Raw genomic sequence first — 15720 nt, 5'->3', positions numbered from 1 at the left:
TGAAAGAGATGCAGATTTCTCTAAAACGTGCTACGCCTCGCTACTTTTTACTCATTTACACCATCAGCTGGTTGTGTGCTGGTTTACCAGCACACAACCAACTTCCACATTGGTTGTGTTACCAATATGCAAATTGGAGAGTGCCCTCTGTTGGACAAACCCTTTATAGATGAAGGGTGTTTGTCCCTGCTTCTGTTTACTTTAAAATTTTCATTTGGGAGGGGGGTCTACAAAACACTAACATTAAAGGCGTTCAAACACTGTACTCACCTTTTCTACATGCATTTGTTCACACCAAACGCATAATTTGCTGGACAAATTTGCTGCATTTATTGTTTGGATCAAGCGGTACTGGATATTCATTGACATTTTAGTAAACTGGTAAAAGAATCCTATTTCACCTCAGACACACAGCTAAATGTTGCTTATGGTCAGTCGGCTCTCTGAAATTATTTCTTTGCCGCCTCAGATTTGGTCCCAACTCTGCCAACAAGAGCTCAAACTGCTCCACTGACGTCTCAAAATATGTACGAATATGTACGAAAGCATCCGTGATACAGCTTTAAACCATGAAATGATGAACCCAGAATCTCTCTTTCTTCCTTTTTAAGATGAATGCTATGCAAAATCCAAACTCTTTAAGCGTGTATGTAGGTTACACGACAAATTTGAGCGCTTCAGAATTTCATGGGTTTTTTGGAGCGTGCTCTGTGCATAAAGGCCTTTAAGGCTTCAGAATGTTGCGTACACAAACCATTTGGCTATGTTACGTTGGCTGCATCTTTAAAATACAGTCTATACTGAGATTTCACGTTGAGCTCCATAATCAGTCTTCTGAGTCATTTTTTAATCTTTGTCAGAACCCCTAAGACTGTATCGTGCTGTGCAAACAAACCAAAGAAAAAAGCGAAGCTGTGTTCCAACCGTCTATTTGTTCGTAGGCAGTTTCACCCACAGATGCCTGGTATTATAGCATGAATCGCGCCACCAGGATTAGAATATAGAAAATATAATATAGAAATGTTATTTGTTTCATGTTGCCATGAATAGTTCAAGACTTTGAGGTGATACGCTGAGTTTTTTTGGGTTTTTTTGCATGTAAGTTAGATTTTCTTTCCTTACAAAGCTGCAAAGAGGACAAAGTTAGCTTAGTACAGTTTAAAGAATGAAAATAGGGGGGTGGAGTTGGTCTGGCTGGATCAGAATGTAACAAGAGTCTTATTTATACACTCACTGCAACCCTGAACTTTTTAAGAGTCAGCAGACAGAGGTGTATGCGAGACCCAGTCAAATTGGACGACTGGAAATTCTGGAAGGTCTGTGACCTTCCAGCTCCTCAGTGCAAACTCTGTGATGATGGATTGTGTGAACGTGTGAGCAGGCATCATGTATCCTACTCCTGCCTTTTGCATGCTCTATTCCAGTAGCTCCCCTCACCTAAACCAAACAGAGTGTTCTTCCCTGTGTCCAGCAATGAAAAGGTGTCTGACATTAATGCACAACAGTGGAAAATAATTTGATAAAGTCAAAATTCACTGTGCGATTTAAGGATGGTGCTGTCCTGAGAGCATTCACCCAAATAATTGCCTTAGAAAATTTTAAAAAATCCTAGATTTTATTTAGCGGGCAGAAAGCAGGATACCTTCCCAACCATCCCACTGACATCAGCAGTGTTGGTAGGCAGGACGACGGTGTTGAACTGTTTGGCCCAGCAACACGTTTCCATTTCTATCTGTCAACAGCAAGTTACAGAGAGTACCTGGAAAAATTTACACAGGTACACCAAGCACCCGTGATTTATGATTATTTATAATCCTGAGGTAGTAAACGAAGCATTAAATTCTGCTTTAAACCTGCTCAGCCAAAGCCTCTGACAGCAGACGGATGGCCTTGGATTTGACTTGTGCTTTGGCCGACGCAGCCTGAGTTTTTGAGGATTTAAATGTCCTTTCCCAACGTCCCTCTCGGTTTGATGTCAGCGCCCTTGTTTGACTTATCTTATGTCTATGAGTCGTGAGATTGTCATGCGGTGTTGTAACGCAGTCTGCGGGCGTGTAATTAGATGCTTGGTGGATTCAGTGTAATGACAGCTTAAGTTAACAAGACCTTCAATTACATTACGGAAAACTCCTAGTTAAACTGTTTATTTAAATCATTAAAAAAACTCAAAAATGTAACTTGCTTGGGACCCTCTGTGATGTTTATGGTTGCTTCCTGTGTCCAGCACATTGGTTCTCTTCCTGTACTACCTGTAGTCTCTCCACCTACACAGGAAGTAGAGCGCACATAGTCAGATAATCCTGAAATCATCCCTGAAGCTGGCTGCTGCAGTTTTCATAACCTCTAGGATTTGCCTTTGATTGTGTCATTAGACCTCCCGGGTTATATGTGCGCATCTAACTTGCATTCGCATAGACTCTCTGACACAAACTCCTATGTCTTTGATTTCATAACATGTGCATCGAATTCTCCTACTCAATCATCTGATGCCTGGTTAATGCTGTGGATGAAGATTCCCTTTCCTTAAAAAGCAGTAAGGCGGCAGATCACGCCTCCCCATCATCGTGTTATTTTACACACCAGACACCCTGAATACTTTCTTCTTGGTGTCTGGTATATGCTTTTTCTGATATTTTCTGGAATTTTACACCATAACTGGACTGGAAAGACGTGAAGGATCAGCATTCATGAGGAGATAGTTCATGAGCAAGACAAGAAGCTGGTGCCCCCTGCTGGCTAAACCACAAGACTGCACTGAATTTAGGGCTGGAAACAGTATAATTACAGGAAATTATAAATAAATCAGTACTTATATAATCTTTTTTACTCTGTTTGAGCACTCTCTTAATACCACTTTAAATCTAACATTCACACTCTAATAGGGCAACTCAGGGTTTAGCCTTTTGTCCATGGATACTTCAACAAGCTGGGGATTGAACCACCAACCTTCCTAACAGTAGGCAACCTGCACTCAATCTTAATGGAGTTAGTGATTACTGTAAATCCATATTAAAGCAAGGGCAATGTGCAGCTTATTGTTTATGTTCCTTAAATGGATCCAACATCCTTTAAATACAGCACTGCGTTTATTTCCGGTGCCAGTACAGTAAATACCAGTTCACTGAGCAGAGGGTCAGGGTTTGTCATACAAGTACAATCTCTTTAAGGCTTTATATTTTTTGAACTCATTCCAGTTTGGGAATGAGGAAGTTCAGTCCCTGTGGGAACAGAGGTAACACAGATGTGGTTAATTTGATGTGGATGACGAAGCAACTGGCGGGAAGATCTGAGCTTGGTGGATAAAAGGAATTACTGGCTATAAAATCTGGTGAAAGCGGCCCATCCCTTTCAATCACCCAAGCCAGCTGCTGTGGCGCAAACAGCACCACGGTGTTCATGGAGAGGATCATTGCTGCTGGGCTGGAGCCAACCTGGGCACAGTTCACTGGGAATTCTGCAGAGCGGGAGGAGATACAGCAACGCTCAGTTCAGGTACAGCGCTGTGAGAAAGTTTTTGCATCTTTCTGAAACAGATCGGATACTAATTACACAAAGATAATCCAAGTAAATAAAAAAATGCAGTTTTCAAATTATAATTTAGTGAGGGGGAAAAACGTACTTGTGTGAAAATTAATTGCCCCTAAAGCTGATAATTGGTTGGGCCAACCCTGGCAGCAAGAACTGCAATCAAACATTTGTGACAATCGAGGAGTTTGTCACAAACTCTTTGCAGAATTGTTGTAATTCAGACACACTGGAGGGTTTTTCAGCCACAGCAGGTCACTCCAAACCCTTCATTTTGTTTTTTTAAACCATTCAGAGGTGGACTTACTTCATCGTCCTGCTGCATAACCTGCTGAAGTGAGTTTCAGGGCATGAACTGATGGTCAGGATTTTGGGGCAGAGAGCAGAATTCATGGTTGCATCAATTACAGCAAGTCATCCTGAAGCAGCAAATCAGCCACAGACCCTCACACCACCACCATGTTTGTGTGTTAGTGTGATGAATTTCATTTTCGTCTATGGAGAATGAGACCTGCAGTTCTTTAGATGTTGTTCTAGGTTTTGTTCTGACCTCCTGGATGAGTCATTGATGCGCTCTGGGAGTAATTTTGCTCAGCGAGCCTCTTGGAAGCTTTACCGCTGTTTCAAGTTTTCACGATAATGACTCTCACTGTGGTTCACTGAAGTCACAAACTCATTTCTGTGGACTGAAAGATATCAATGACTTTGTCTCTCATCTGTTTCTTTAGATTGTGGCATGATGTGTTGTTTTAGCCTACCTCACTTTGTCAGACAGGCTTTATTTGAGTGATTTCTTGATTCAGCTGGTCTGGTACCAATCAGGCTTGGGTGTCACTAAAGAATTTGAACTCAGCTTTCCCAAAAAAAAAAGTGGTTAATCACATTTAATTCATCATTTTACAAGAAAAAAATCCCCCAACTAAGTAGAAAGCAGGAAGGGGATAAATCAGTTTTCACAGCACTGTATCTATCAGTATTTACATTTCCAGTCATGTATCTGTTTGTACTATAGCCCTAATGAGGCAAAGAACAGTGATCAGTTCAGTTTCAGTTTTCAGTTTTATTTGTCATATGCAAGTTAGCACAGGGTCAACATCGCAATGAAATGTATTTGACGAGCAGAAGACAGTCACTCAGCAGAATGGTACAGTAGAAGAAAAAATAAATAAAAATAAAAAATAAATAGAAAAATAGAAAAGAGCAAAATATTAATAAGATGTAGTAAAAGAAAAAAATAGATTTCCAGTTAACTGACTAAATATAAGTATATATAAATATATGTACACACTAGTGATTAAGTGATTAAAAAGGTGATGCTTAACGCCTCTGCCCATTCTAAATATGGGTGGGGGCTGTCACACCTTTGCAGCGTTGGTTACTGATCCTGCTCACCTCTTTGACACAGGAGACACTAACTTTGAAACTTTATTCATATGAATACAAACGAAACCAAAAGAAATAGCAGGTTCTTTCACATACATTTTACTGAATGAGGTTATCAATCTACCAACTGACAAGCTGCTTAGACTATCTTTTAGCTAGCACTGACATGATGCTCATTAGATATTTTTACCTTTAAATCAGCAACACCAAACAGACACCATGTCTTCAACATTATTATTATTATTATTACTATTGTTTTTAAATACAATCAGATAAATGTTAATATTATAGGAGAACATGAAAGCCCAAGAATCAGTAGTCAGGGGTCATGCCCTTTTTCTTTTTTCTAGTTTTTTTTCCTTCTTCTGGTAAAATATATAACAGAATAAACCGCAGACAGGACCACTGCTGCCCTCTACAGGTTGTTTGCACTGATTTGTTGTGAATAGCTTTAATCGTCAAACGTCATGCAGCACTGAGCAGGGAACATGCTGCTGGTGCATGATGGGTGTAGAAAGCCTGCTGTTTCCTGTCCCATAGGGTCTAAAACAGGCAATATATGAGTTTACTATTATAGTTAGATGACATGCTCACAGACCTGGAGTTCAAGAAGCTTCAACAATGAAGTCAGAAACCTTTTCAGCAGAATAGATTTCACATATAATAATAATGGATTGGATTTATATAGCGCTTTTCAAGGCACCCAAAGCGCTTTACAATACCACTATTCATTCACTCTCACATTCACACACTGGTGGAGGCAAACTACAGTTGTAGCCACAGCTGCCCTGGGGCAGACTGACAGAAGCGAGGCTGCCATATCGCGCCATCGGCCCCTCTGGCCAACACCAGTAGGCAAGTAGGGTAAAGTGTCTTGCCCAAGGACACAACGACCAGGACAGAGAGCCCAGGGATCGAACCGGCGACCTTCCGGTTACAGATGCGATTCCCAACCCCCTATATGAACATTGATCCTAACAGGTTCATTGTTATTGTTATTATTATTATTATTATTAATATTATTGTCTAAATAAGAAGTGCAACGAAACTCTACTAAAAAGCCAAATCATCACATTGGTAAGAAAATCTGTTCCATGTGTTTACTATGCTGCCGTCCACCTTTAACCTCTAAATACTCACTTATGTTGATAGTTAGCACTCAGACATGTGCTGGAAGTATTGTGGTATGAGTTAGTTTGTTGCTGTGTGCAGGTTGTATGGATCCTTGAGAAAGCACAGGGTGATACGAGTTTGGGTATTTCTGTTTTTATTTCAAGGATTGTAAATGTGGTTTGTTAGACATAATATTGAACATGTTGAGAAGATTTTCAGATTGAAAGAGTAAGACGGCTGCAGGTATTTCTCATACAATGACAATGTTTTTGATTCAGCAAAGTAAAGTCTGAAAGAGCCCTTTACAGTTAGTCTGTGTGACAATAAATGACAACAACATAAGCAGACTTTAATACCGTCACAGGGATTATGCAGACAAAAAAAGCCATTAAGAGAAGCTGACTAACCTCTTTTATTGCAACTTAGCACATATTTATGATGAGTTACATTAAATGTCATATAGTGCAAAGCATGCATTTAATTCCTGCAATTTTCAGGTGCACAAGAGATCTGCATGCAGAGTCACTATCTGCGCGGGTCTGCGCTTCTGCTCATTATGTACTAAACACAAAGTGATGCTGGGCAGATGAACACCCACATTTAAAGGTGAAAATTTAGGTGAAAGTTGTATTGCGCTGCCTACAGGATTTTGACGTCTCTGGAGTGAGGCTGCAGTATTCTGAGGCTGACAATGAATCTGATAGCTCTTCTAAACCAGGGGTAAAACAGAACATAAATCACAGGGTTCACACAAGCATTTATTAGCATGATCCAACACACCATGGCGTACGAAGGCAAGCTCAGAAAGGTGTCCACACCTGCAAGGGAAGGATAATAATAAGGGCAGAAGCACATTACAAACACAGCTATCAAAATCCCGAGTGTCCTGGCTGCCTTCAGCTCTGATTTTTTAGCAGCTGGAGCTGCTCTCACAGCTGCCTGTGACTGAATGGCACGCACCTGAGAAACAGCAACCACAAACACCCTCATGTACAGAACAAACATTACGCCACAGGGGCCAAGAAATGACAAAAAGAAATCTACTGTTCCTGAAGTTTGGCTGATGAACACAACACACTCCCCGTGACAGGAGCTGAACCTGTCTGGCCACCCTATGTGCTCCATGAGAATGCAGCCATTGTAGAGAAGAGAGCAGGCCCAGCAGACACAGACTGAAAGCTTCACTCTGTTCACTGTTATCTTTGAGGAATAGAGCAGAGGGTCACAGATGGCTATATAGCGATCTACAGATATGAGCACCATGCTGCCCAGAGAGACAGAGATAAGGCAGTAAGACAAATAAGGACTGAGAGCACACATCAGCCTCCCCAGCAGCCAGCACGTCTCGATGTAGCGCAGGCCCTCGATGGGCATCACCAGCAACCCCACCAGCAGGTCGGACATGGCCAGGGACAGGAGCAGGGCGTTGGTCGGGGTGTGGAGCTGCTTGAAGTGGGAGATGGAGACGACCACAAGCAGGTTGAGCACCACAGTAAGCAATGAGACTGAAGCCAGCAGAGTGTAGAGAAGAGCGGCCTGGGAGGTGGGTCGCAGCAGCCGCCTGCAGGAGGAGTTGAGGTTAGGGAAGCAGAGGGGAGGACCTCCAGTGCCGTCCATCGGGGAGAAAGGGAAGACCTGCAACTGTGCTCGAGAGTCTTCATTTATCTTCTTCAAACACACACCGTCATTTTTTTTCTTTTTCTTTTTTTAAACATGAATGATGAGACTTCTTGTCTTTGTTTTCATCACCTCTCATTCTTCCTCAACCTCAACTCCTATATATATTCAGCTGGGATTTAATTTAGTTGAGCTTTGAGAAAAGTTTCAGAAATGTGCTATTAACCACTTACTTTGTATATTAATATTAATCTATAAGTGGTCCTTCCAAAACCTTTCGCACCTTGGAATTCGACTGGGTTGATACTGATATAACAATGAAAAACACCAGAATGTTCCAAAACTGTAATTGGAGCTGTGATGTTAATTCCAGAGTAGCTTTGCCGGATGATTCTAGAGTAGTTCACAATTTAAAAAAGACCTAATTTGTATGATGCTGGGCCTTGGTGCTGCCCTTCAGCCCAAGACAACTCTCTCTTTAGGGTCAACCTGTCCTTAAAGCGACTGGTCTTCTTCTGATTGGCTTCCCCTAGCAATCAATATGTTTCAATTAGGATGTTGCAGGGGAGAATGCTGTGCTCAATGCTAGAGATGGACATATCTGCTCTAATGGACTTGATATAGATCTTTGATGATCTGAAACATGTAAGTGAGACAAATATGCAAAAAATAAGAACTCAGGAAGCGGGTAAAAACCTTTTATGGCACTGAATGTGCTGCAGATCAGGAAGGTTGGACTTGATGGTCCTCTCGACTGAGTGGACCACCCCCCTAGGAGCCAAGAGGTCTGATCGGGTGCAGTTTGGTACTCCCTCTAAGAGTCCTCTCTATAGAGCAAATGTAGAAATTCCAAAGTCCCCTCCAACACAAGCAGAAGTTTAAAGTCACTGATGCAGTAGAGGTGTTGATGGGCTTTCTTCACCAGGGTGTTAACAGAGTATAGGACCATTTCATCTCCTGGGAGATGTAGCAGATTTTCCTTTTCTGGACTTTGGTGCAAAGTTTTCCATGTTCCAGGAGGCTGTAATGTATTGACTTATTCTGTTTTACAGCAGGAATTTTGAACTTAGATTTTACTTTAATTCATTTCAGCTGCAGTGCGCACAAAGTAAAAGGAGTCCAGCAGGTTATTTGGGAGCATTCATCTCAGTTGATGATGCACTAGCTATAGGAACAGAATAATATGAACACCGTGAATTGCATTCATATGCAACACCACATACTGTGGATCAGTGAAACACAAATTGGGGGTGTTTGTTTATTATTTAGGTATCTGTGTTATCTGTCATGTAGAGAAATCATTTTTTCTTTGCTCTTGTAGAAATAAGCAGCACTTCAGCATTTTTATGCCTACAGATAAAAATGACTCAGTCACAGGTCTGGACTGATATTTGCTGAAATGGTATTTGCCTTGATTTATCCATTAAATCCAACATTTGAATTTTTTCTCTCCCCTGATTCATACACCAAACATTGGTGTATTAAATTCTTATCTTCTCTTTCACGGGGGATAGAGTGCCTCGTATTAGTTAGGCACACAGATGGGAATTCTCTATTACTTCAGTTTAGATTTGTCTGTATTTTTGAGCCACTGTCGAGCTGCTGAGTTTCACAGACCTGCTTCATGCAGACACCAGGAAGTGGCTTTCTTTGTTGCAAGTCTGCAGGTAGCAATCTGGATGTGTGATGTTCTACGAACGAACTTTGGTGTCGCTTTTTCCCTCCATTTCTTGAGGGGACGGTGTATTTCACAGTTTGTTTTCACGTTTATTTAAATGAAACGTGGCAGAGACAAAGACCACTGCAGATCAGTTATTGTTTAAAAACACAGCTGGAAGGACAAGTACATAAAAGCTCCAGTGAAATGCTGAATGACAGTGAGAATAATTAATCAGCATTTGCCACTGCAGAGGGTAAAACACACATAGTTTATCTGAAAAGGCCCGCTGATCAGCCTGTTTAAAATCATGCATGCATTTATTATATTGCATCACAGTAATCTAGCATTTACTATTATTGCATTCACAGCATGTGGCTTCACGTATGTGATATTTTTGTACAACTTGTGGTTATATTTTGCAGTAAACTATGCAGTTTTTAAAAATGTGAGTATTCTGGTAGTGACAGAATTCATCAAGATGGACTTTAGATTATATAGCTTATAGTCATTTGAATGATTTGTAGCTTAGTATTTGCATGTGTATTATTTCCCCAATAGACGCAAGTGTGGTGAACATTGTTTGATCGTGAGGCCACTGTGAAGGATCTCTGTGGAGCAGTGGCATAGTTGTTTTTGATTATTCTTTTAAGAAAAGACTAATGACTGGTTTGTTTTACTGCTGCCTACAGGATCTTGACATCTCTGGAGTGAGGCTGCAGTATTCTGAGGGTGACAATGAGTCTGATAGCTCTTCTAAACCAGGGGTAGAACAGAGCATAAATCACAGGGTTCACACAAGAATTTGTCAGCATTATCCACGAGAATAGAGCGTAATAAGGTAAGCTCATAGAGGTGTCGTCACCTGCAAAGGAAGGATAATAATAAGGGCAGAAGCACATTAGAAACACAGCTATCAAAATCCCGAGTGTCCTGGCTGCCTTCAGCTCTGATTTTTTAGCAGCTGGAGCTGCTCTCACAGCTGCCTGCGACCGAATGATACGTACCTGAGAAACAGCAACCACAAAGACCCTCATGTACAGAACAAACATTAAGGCACATGGGCCGAGAAATGAGAAAAAGAGATCTATTGTACCCAAAGCGCGGCTGATGAACACCACACACTCCCCGTGACAGGAGCTGAACCTGTCTGGCCACCCTATGTGCTCCATGAGAATGCAGCCATTGTAGAGAAGAGAGCAGGCCCAGCAGACACAGACTGAAAGCTTCACTCTGTTCACTGTGATCTTTGAGGAATAGAGCAGAGGGTCACAGATGGCTATATAGCGATCTACAGATATGAGCACCATGCTGCCCAGAGAGACAGAGATAAGGCAGTAAGACAAATAAGGACTGAGAGCACACATCAGCCTCCCCAGCAGCCAGCACGTCTCGATGTAGTACAGGCCCTCGATGGGCATCACCAGCAACCCCACCAGCAGGTCAGACACAGCCAGGGAAAGGAGCAGGGTGTTGGTCGAGGTGTTAAGCTGTCTGAAGTGGGAGATGGAGATGACGACAAGCAGGTTGAGCACCACAGTGAGCAGGGAGATGGAGGCCAGCAGAGTGTAGAGAACAACGGTCTGGGAGGTGGGTCGCAGCAGCCGCCTGCAGGAGGAGTTGAGGTTGGGGAAGCAGAGGGGAGGACCTCCAGAGCTATCCATCGGAGAGGAGCGGTGCATGCATGTGCATGCAGTCAAAGGGAAGAGGTTGAACTATTTACCAGGTTGTCCCTTTATCCTCTTCTAACACCACCCTGTAATTTTTACAGGGACCCAACAAGAGTGATGTAACTCCCCTGACTGAGCATCATCATCTTCAATCTCATCTTCATCCCCTCTGTTTTCTCTGTTGTCGTTACAGTTACAGTACACTTTCAAATAAACTGTACTTTACAAACACTTTAAAAGTTAAATTGTTTATGAGCTGTAGGTTAACAAGCCATTATAAGTACTCCAGGCAAAAATGCTCTAAAAGTTTAACAGGGACTTTCATCACTGTCTTAGAAGTTGCAGCTTTAAACACTAATGGGTCATTAAAGCCCTTTAGTGTTTCACTTAACTGTCTGAAAAGACAGTTATGAACAGGATATAAGAAGCACTTCAAAGTACACTTGTTATCCTGGTTAGCCAGGACTCAAAAGCAAATATTGACACCATTGCTTCTGAAGCCACTATTACTACATCTTTTTGAGCAGTTTGAACTAATGAGTGTTAATTGGTGACTTCAACAGAATTTTATTACATTTTGGGGAGCCTAATCTAACCAGACCAGTGGCTAGCTTCTCATTTACTGTAAAGATGGCAGAGTGGGCTCAGGCTATTCTCCCAGCTATATGTCAGATGGTGTTTTTAGTAATGTGAAGTTACTACTCACTGAAGAACAGTGTGAGACTGCACGCTTAGATCCTATATTATTCCAACAATCATTCACTGACTGAAAACAATTTCGGTCTGAGACCTCCTCCTACACAATCAAGAGCGCAGCAGCCAAAACTGGCACACAGTTACATCTTAGGCCTCTGATGGTTCTTATCTATATCACATATTGCCAAGCAACCACCTACTGACCAAAATTATCCATTTGTACCACTCATGCATTTATAACACCTTATAAAACACTTTTCTGCATTTGTGTCTATATACACAAATGCAGTCATACTACACCTATATATATGTAGTATGATGTCATCACTTTACCTACCTAACAACAGACTAAAGCAAGATTTATATAATACAGCAGGACAAGTAATACCAGGGACCCACAATAATAGGATTGTAATACAATCAACCCCATATTTGTTTTCTATTTATGCATTTAGGAAATAAAATCTGTGATTTTCCCTCTTTTGAATTCTTAGTTGTTATGTATATTTGTTAGACTTGGAAGTTTCAGGTCATCATATAAATTTTAAGATTTTTTATATTAAACAAAGATAATCTTGAATTAATACAAGTTCAGCAAATTCAGCAAGTTTGACAGTTACCAAGCTTGCTAGGGTGATTAATTATAATAACATTTATTCCGTGAGGGCTCTTTCACAAGTGCCTAATGTGCGTGTTTCTACCTACCTACAGTATAGATAGATACACACAAATGATTATAATTAATCACTTTTTTCATTTGTTCAAGAAGCTATATCAAAAAACCCAGAAACCTTAGTAGAATAGATTTCACATATTAACATTGATCCACATATTATTATTATTACTACTACTACTACTACTACTACTACTACTACTACCACTAATAATAATAATAATAATAATAATAATAATAATAATAATATTGTCTAAATAAGAAGTGCAAAGAAACTCCACTAAAAAGCCAAATCATCACATTGGTAAGAAAATCTGTTCCATGTGTTTACTATGCTGCCGTCCACCTTTAACCTCTAAATACTCACTTATGTTGATAGTTAGCACTCAGACATGTGCTGGAAGTATTGTGGTATGAGTTAGTTTGTTGCTGTGTGCAGGTTGTATGGATCCTTGAGAAAGCACAGGGTGATACGAGTTTGGGTATTTCTGTTTTTATTTCAAGGATTGTAAATGTGGTTTGTTAGACATAATATTGAACATGTTGAGAAGATTTTCAGATTGAAAGAGTAAGACGGCTGCAGGTATTTCTCATACAATGACAATGTTTTTGATTCAGCAAAGTAAAGTCTGAAAGAGCCCTTTACAGTTAGTCTGTGTGACAATAAATGACAACAACATAAGCAGACTTTAATACCTTCACAGAGATTATGAATTAAAAAAAAAGCCATTAACAGGAATCAAACTGACTAACCTCTTTTATTGCAACTTAGCACATATTTATGAGGAGTTATATTAAAGATTGGTGCATACATTTCATTCCTGCAATTTTCAGGTGCACAGGAGATCTGCATGCAGGGCCACTACCTGCGCGGGTCTGCGCTGCTGCTCATTATGTACTGAACAAAAGGTGATGCTGGGCAGATGAACACCCACATTTAATAATTTTTTAATTTTCATGGTAAATTTTCACCTTTAAGTTGTATTGTACTGTCTACATGATTTTGACATCTCTGGAGTGAGGCTGCAGTATTCTGAGGGTGAAGATGAATTTGATAGCTCTTCTAAACCAGGGGTAAAACAGAACATAAATCACAGGGTTCACACAAGCATTTATTAGCATGATCCAAAACAGCACAGCGTAATAAGGCAAGCGTGTAGAGGTGTCCACACCTGTAAAGGAAGGATAATAATAAGGGCAGAAGCACATTACAAACACAGCTATCAAAATCCCGAGTGTCCTGGCTGCCTTCAGCTCTGATTTTTTAGCAGCTGGAGCTGCTCTCACAGCTGCCTGCGACTGAATGGCACGCACCTGAGAAACAGCAACCACAAAGACCCTCATGTACATAACAAACATTACAGCAAAGGGGGCAACACATGACAAAAAGAGATCTACTGTGCCTGTAGTGTAGCTGATGAACACAACACACTCCCCGTGACAGGAGCTGAACCTGTCTGGCCACCCTATGTGCTCCATGAGAATGCAGCCATTGTAGAGAAGAGAGCAGGCCCAGCAGACACAGACTGAAAGCTTCACTCTGTTCACTGTGATCTTTGAGGAATAGAGCAGAGGGTCACAGATGGCTAGATAGCGATCTACAGATATGAGCACCATGCTGTCCAGAGAAAAAGAGAGGAGGCAGTAAGACAAATAAGGACTGAGAGCACACATCAGCCTCCCCAGCAGCCAGCACGTCTCGATGTAGCGCAGGCCCTCGATGGGCATCACCAGCAACCCCAAAAGCAGGTCGGACACGGCCAGGGACAGGAGCAGGGCATTGGTCGGGGTGTGGAGCTGCTTGAAGTGGGAGATGGAGACGACCACAAGCAGGTTGAGCACCACAGTAAGCAGTGAGACTGAAGCCAGCAGAGTGTAGAGAAGAGTGGCCTGGGAGGTGGGTCGCAGCAGCCGCCTGCAGGAGGAGTTGAGGTTAGGGAAGCAGAGGGGAGGACCCCCAGTGCTGTCCATCATAGAGAAAGGGAAGACCTGCAACTGTGCTCGAGAATCTTCATTTATCTTCTTCAAACACCCCCCACCTTTTTTTTTAAACATCCTATGAATGATGAAACTTATTGTCTTAAACTTCATCACCTTTCCTTCTTCCTCTGTATAAATTCAGCTGGGATTTATATTAGTTGAGCCTTGAAAAAGTTTCACAACTGTAGTGTGTTGTACTCCCGAAGCCTTTCACAACTTGGACTTTGACCCATTGGGTTTATGCTGATATAATAATGGTAAATGGCCTGCATTTGTATAGCGCTTTTCTAGTCCTTAAGGACCCCAAAGCACTTTACACTACATTCAGTCATTCACCCATTCACACACACATTCACACACTGGCGATAGCAAGCTACATTGTAGCCACAGCTGCCCTGGGGCGCACTGACAGAGGCGAGGCTGCCGGACACAGGCGCCACCGGGCCCTCTGACCACCACCAGTAGGTAAACATGGGGTTAGTATCTTGCCCAAGGATATTTAGCATGCAGCCAGGAGGCAGCCTGGGATCAAACCACCGACCTTCTGATTAGTGGCTGACCTGCTCCAGCCACCGCATTATAATGAAAAACACTAGAATGCTCCAAACCTGTAATTGGAGCTGTGATGTTGATTTTACACTAGCTTTGCATGATTATTGCAGAGTAGCTCTGCATAGCTGACGGTTAAAAAATACCTAATTTTTATCATGCTGGGCCATGCAGATGGGTCTGCTGGGCTTAAAGCTAGAGAATGAAATATCTGCTCTAATGGACTTTATATAGATCTTTGATTATCTGAAACATGTAAGTGTGACAAATATGCAAAAAAAAGGGACCCAGCAAGGGGGCAAAAGCTTCTTCACAGCACTGAATGTGCTGCAGATCAGGAGGACCTCTTGACTGAGTGGAACACCCTCCTAAGAGCTAAGAGGTCAGATCAGGTGCAGCTCGGTACTCCCACTAAGAATCCTCTCTATAGAGCAAGTGTAGAAGTTCCTGAAGTCTTTCAATCCACTGATGCAGTGAAGTCTTGATGGGCTTTCTTCACCAAGAGTGAATTGTTATCCTTTACGCTTACTTCCTATTTAACTGAGAACATCTTAATCGCAACCATCATCATATATAACTATTTCTCAAGACTGTGGAATTTTAGAATGAACAAAGTTACGAACCTGGAGAAAGCCAAAAAAAAGTGGTCTCTAGGAATATTAAAATTTGACTGCTCATCAGTGTGTTGTTTTGATACAAATCGCATATTACCCTTAATCCCTTTTTGTGCCACTTATCGAACATACTGCGAGACATTCCTGTAACAAAGTCTTTGTTTCTCAGTAAAGGAGTCAAGAATGAAGTGTAATCTTCTCGACCCAACCTTTTATGCATTTCCCCCCAGACCCTTATTGATT

At 41.5% G+C, this 15720-nt stretch overlaps 3 protein-coding genes across 3 annotated transcripts; all 3 read right to left on the bottom strand.

The window, feature by feature from the left end:
• Positions 1-6660: 6660 nt before the first annotated feature.
• LOC113016467 (trace amine-associated receptor 13c-like) lies at positions 6661-7667 on the bottom strand. Its single transcript, XM_026159307.1, has one exon. The coding sequence runs from the start codon at positions 7636-7638 to the stop codon at positions 6661-6663; it is 978 nt and encodes a 325-aa protein (XP_026015092.1). The 5' UTR covers positions 7639-7667.
• Positions 7668-9981: 2314 nt separating this feature from the next.
• Positions 9982-10988, bottom strand: LOC113016466 (trace amine-associated receptor 13c-like). The gene has a single exon (XM_026159306.1). The coding sequence runs from the start codon at positions 10975-10977 to the stop codon at positions 9982-9984; it is 996 nt and encodes a 331-aa protein (XP_026015091.1). The 5' UTR covers positions 10978-10988.
• A 1794-nt stretch (positions 10989-12782) lies between these two features.
• On the bottom strand, positions 12783-14585 carry LOC113016520 (trace amine-associated receptor 13c-like). Its single transcript, XM_026159409.1, has one exon. The coding sequence runs from the start codon at positions 14423-14425 to the stop codon at positions 13328-13330; it is 1098 nt and encodes a 365-aa protein (XP_026015194.1). The 5' UTR covers positions 14426-14585; the 3' UTR covers positions 12783-13327.
• Between the last annotated feature and the right edge of the window lie 1135 nt (positions 14586-15720).

This window comes from Astatotilapia calliptera, chromosome 23 (genome assembly GCF_900246225.1).
Source record: "Astatotilapia calliptera chromosome 23, fAstCal1.2, whole genome shotgun sequence".
NCBI lineage: Eukaryota > Metazoa > Chordata > Actinopteri > Cichliformes > Cichlidae > Astatotilapia > Astatotilapia calliptera.
The sequence above is the reverse complement of the archived record's forward strand: the minus strand, read 5'-3'. Positions and strand labels throughout refer to the sequence as shown.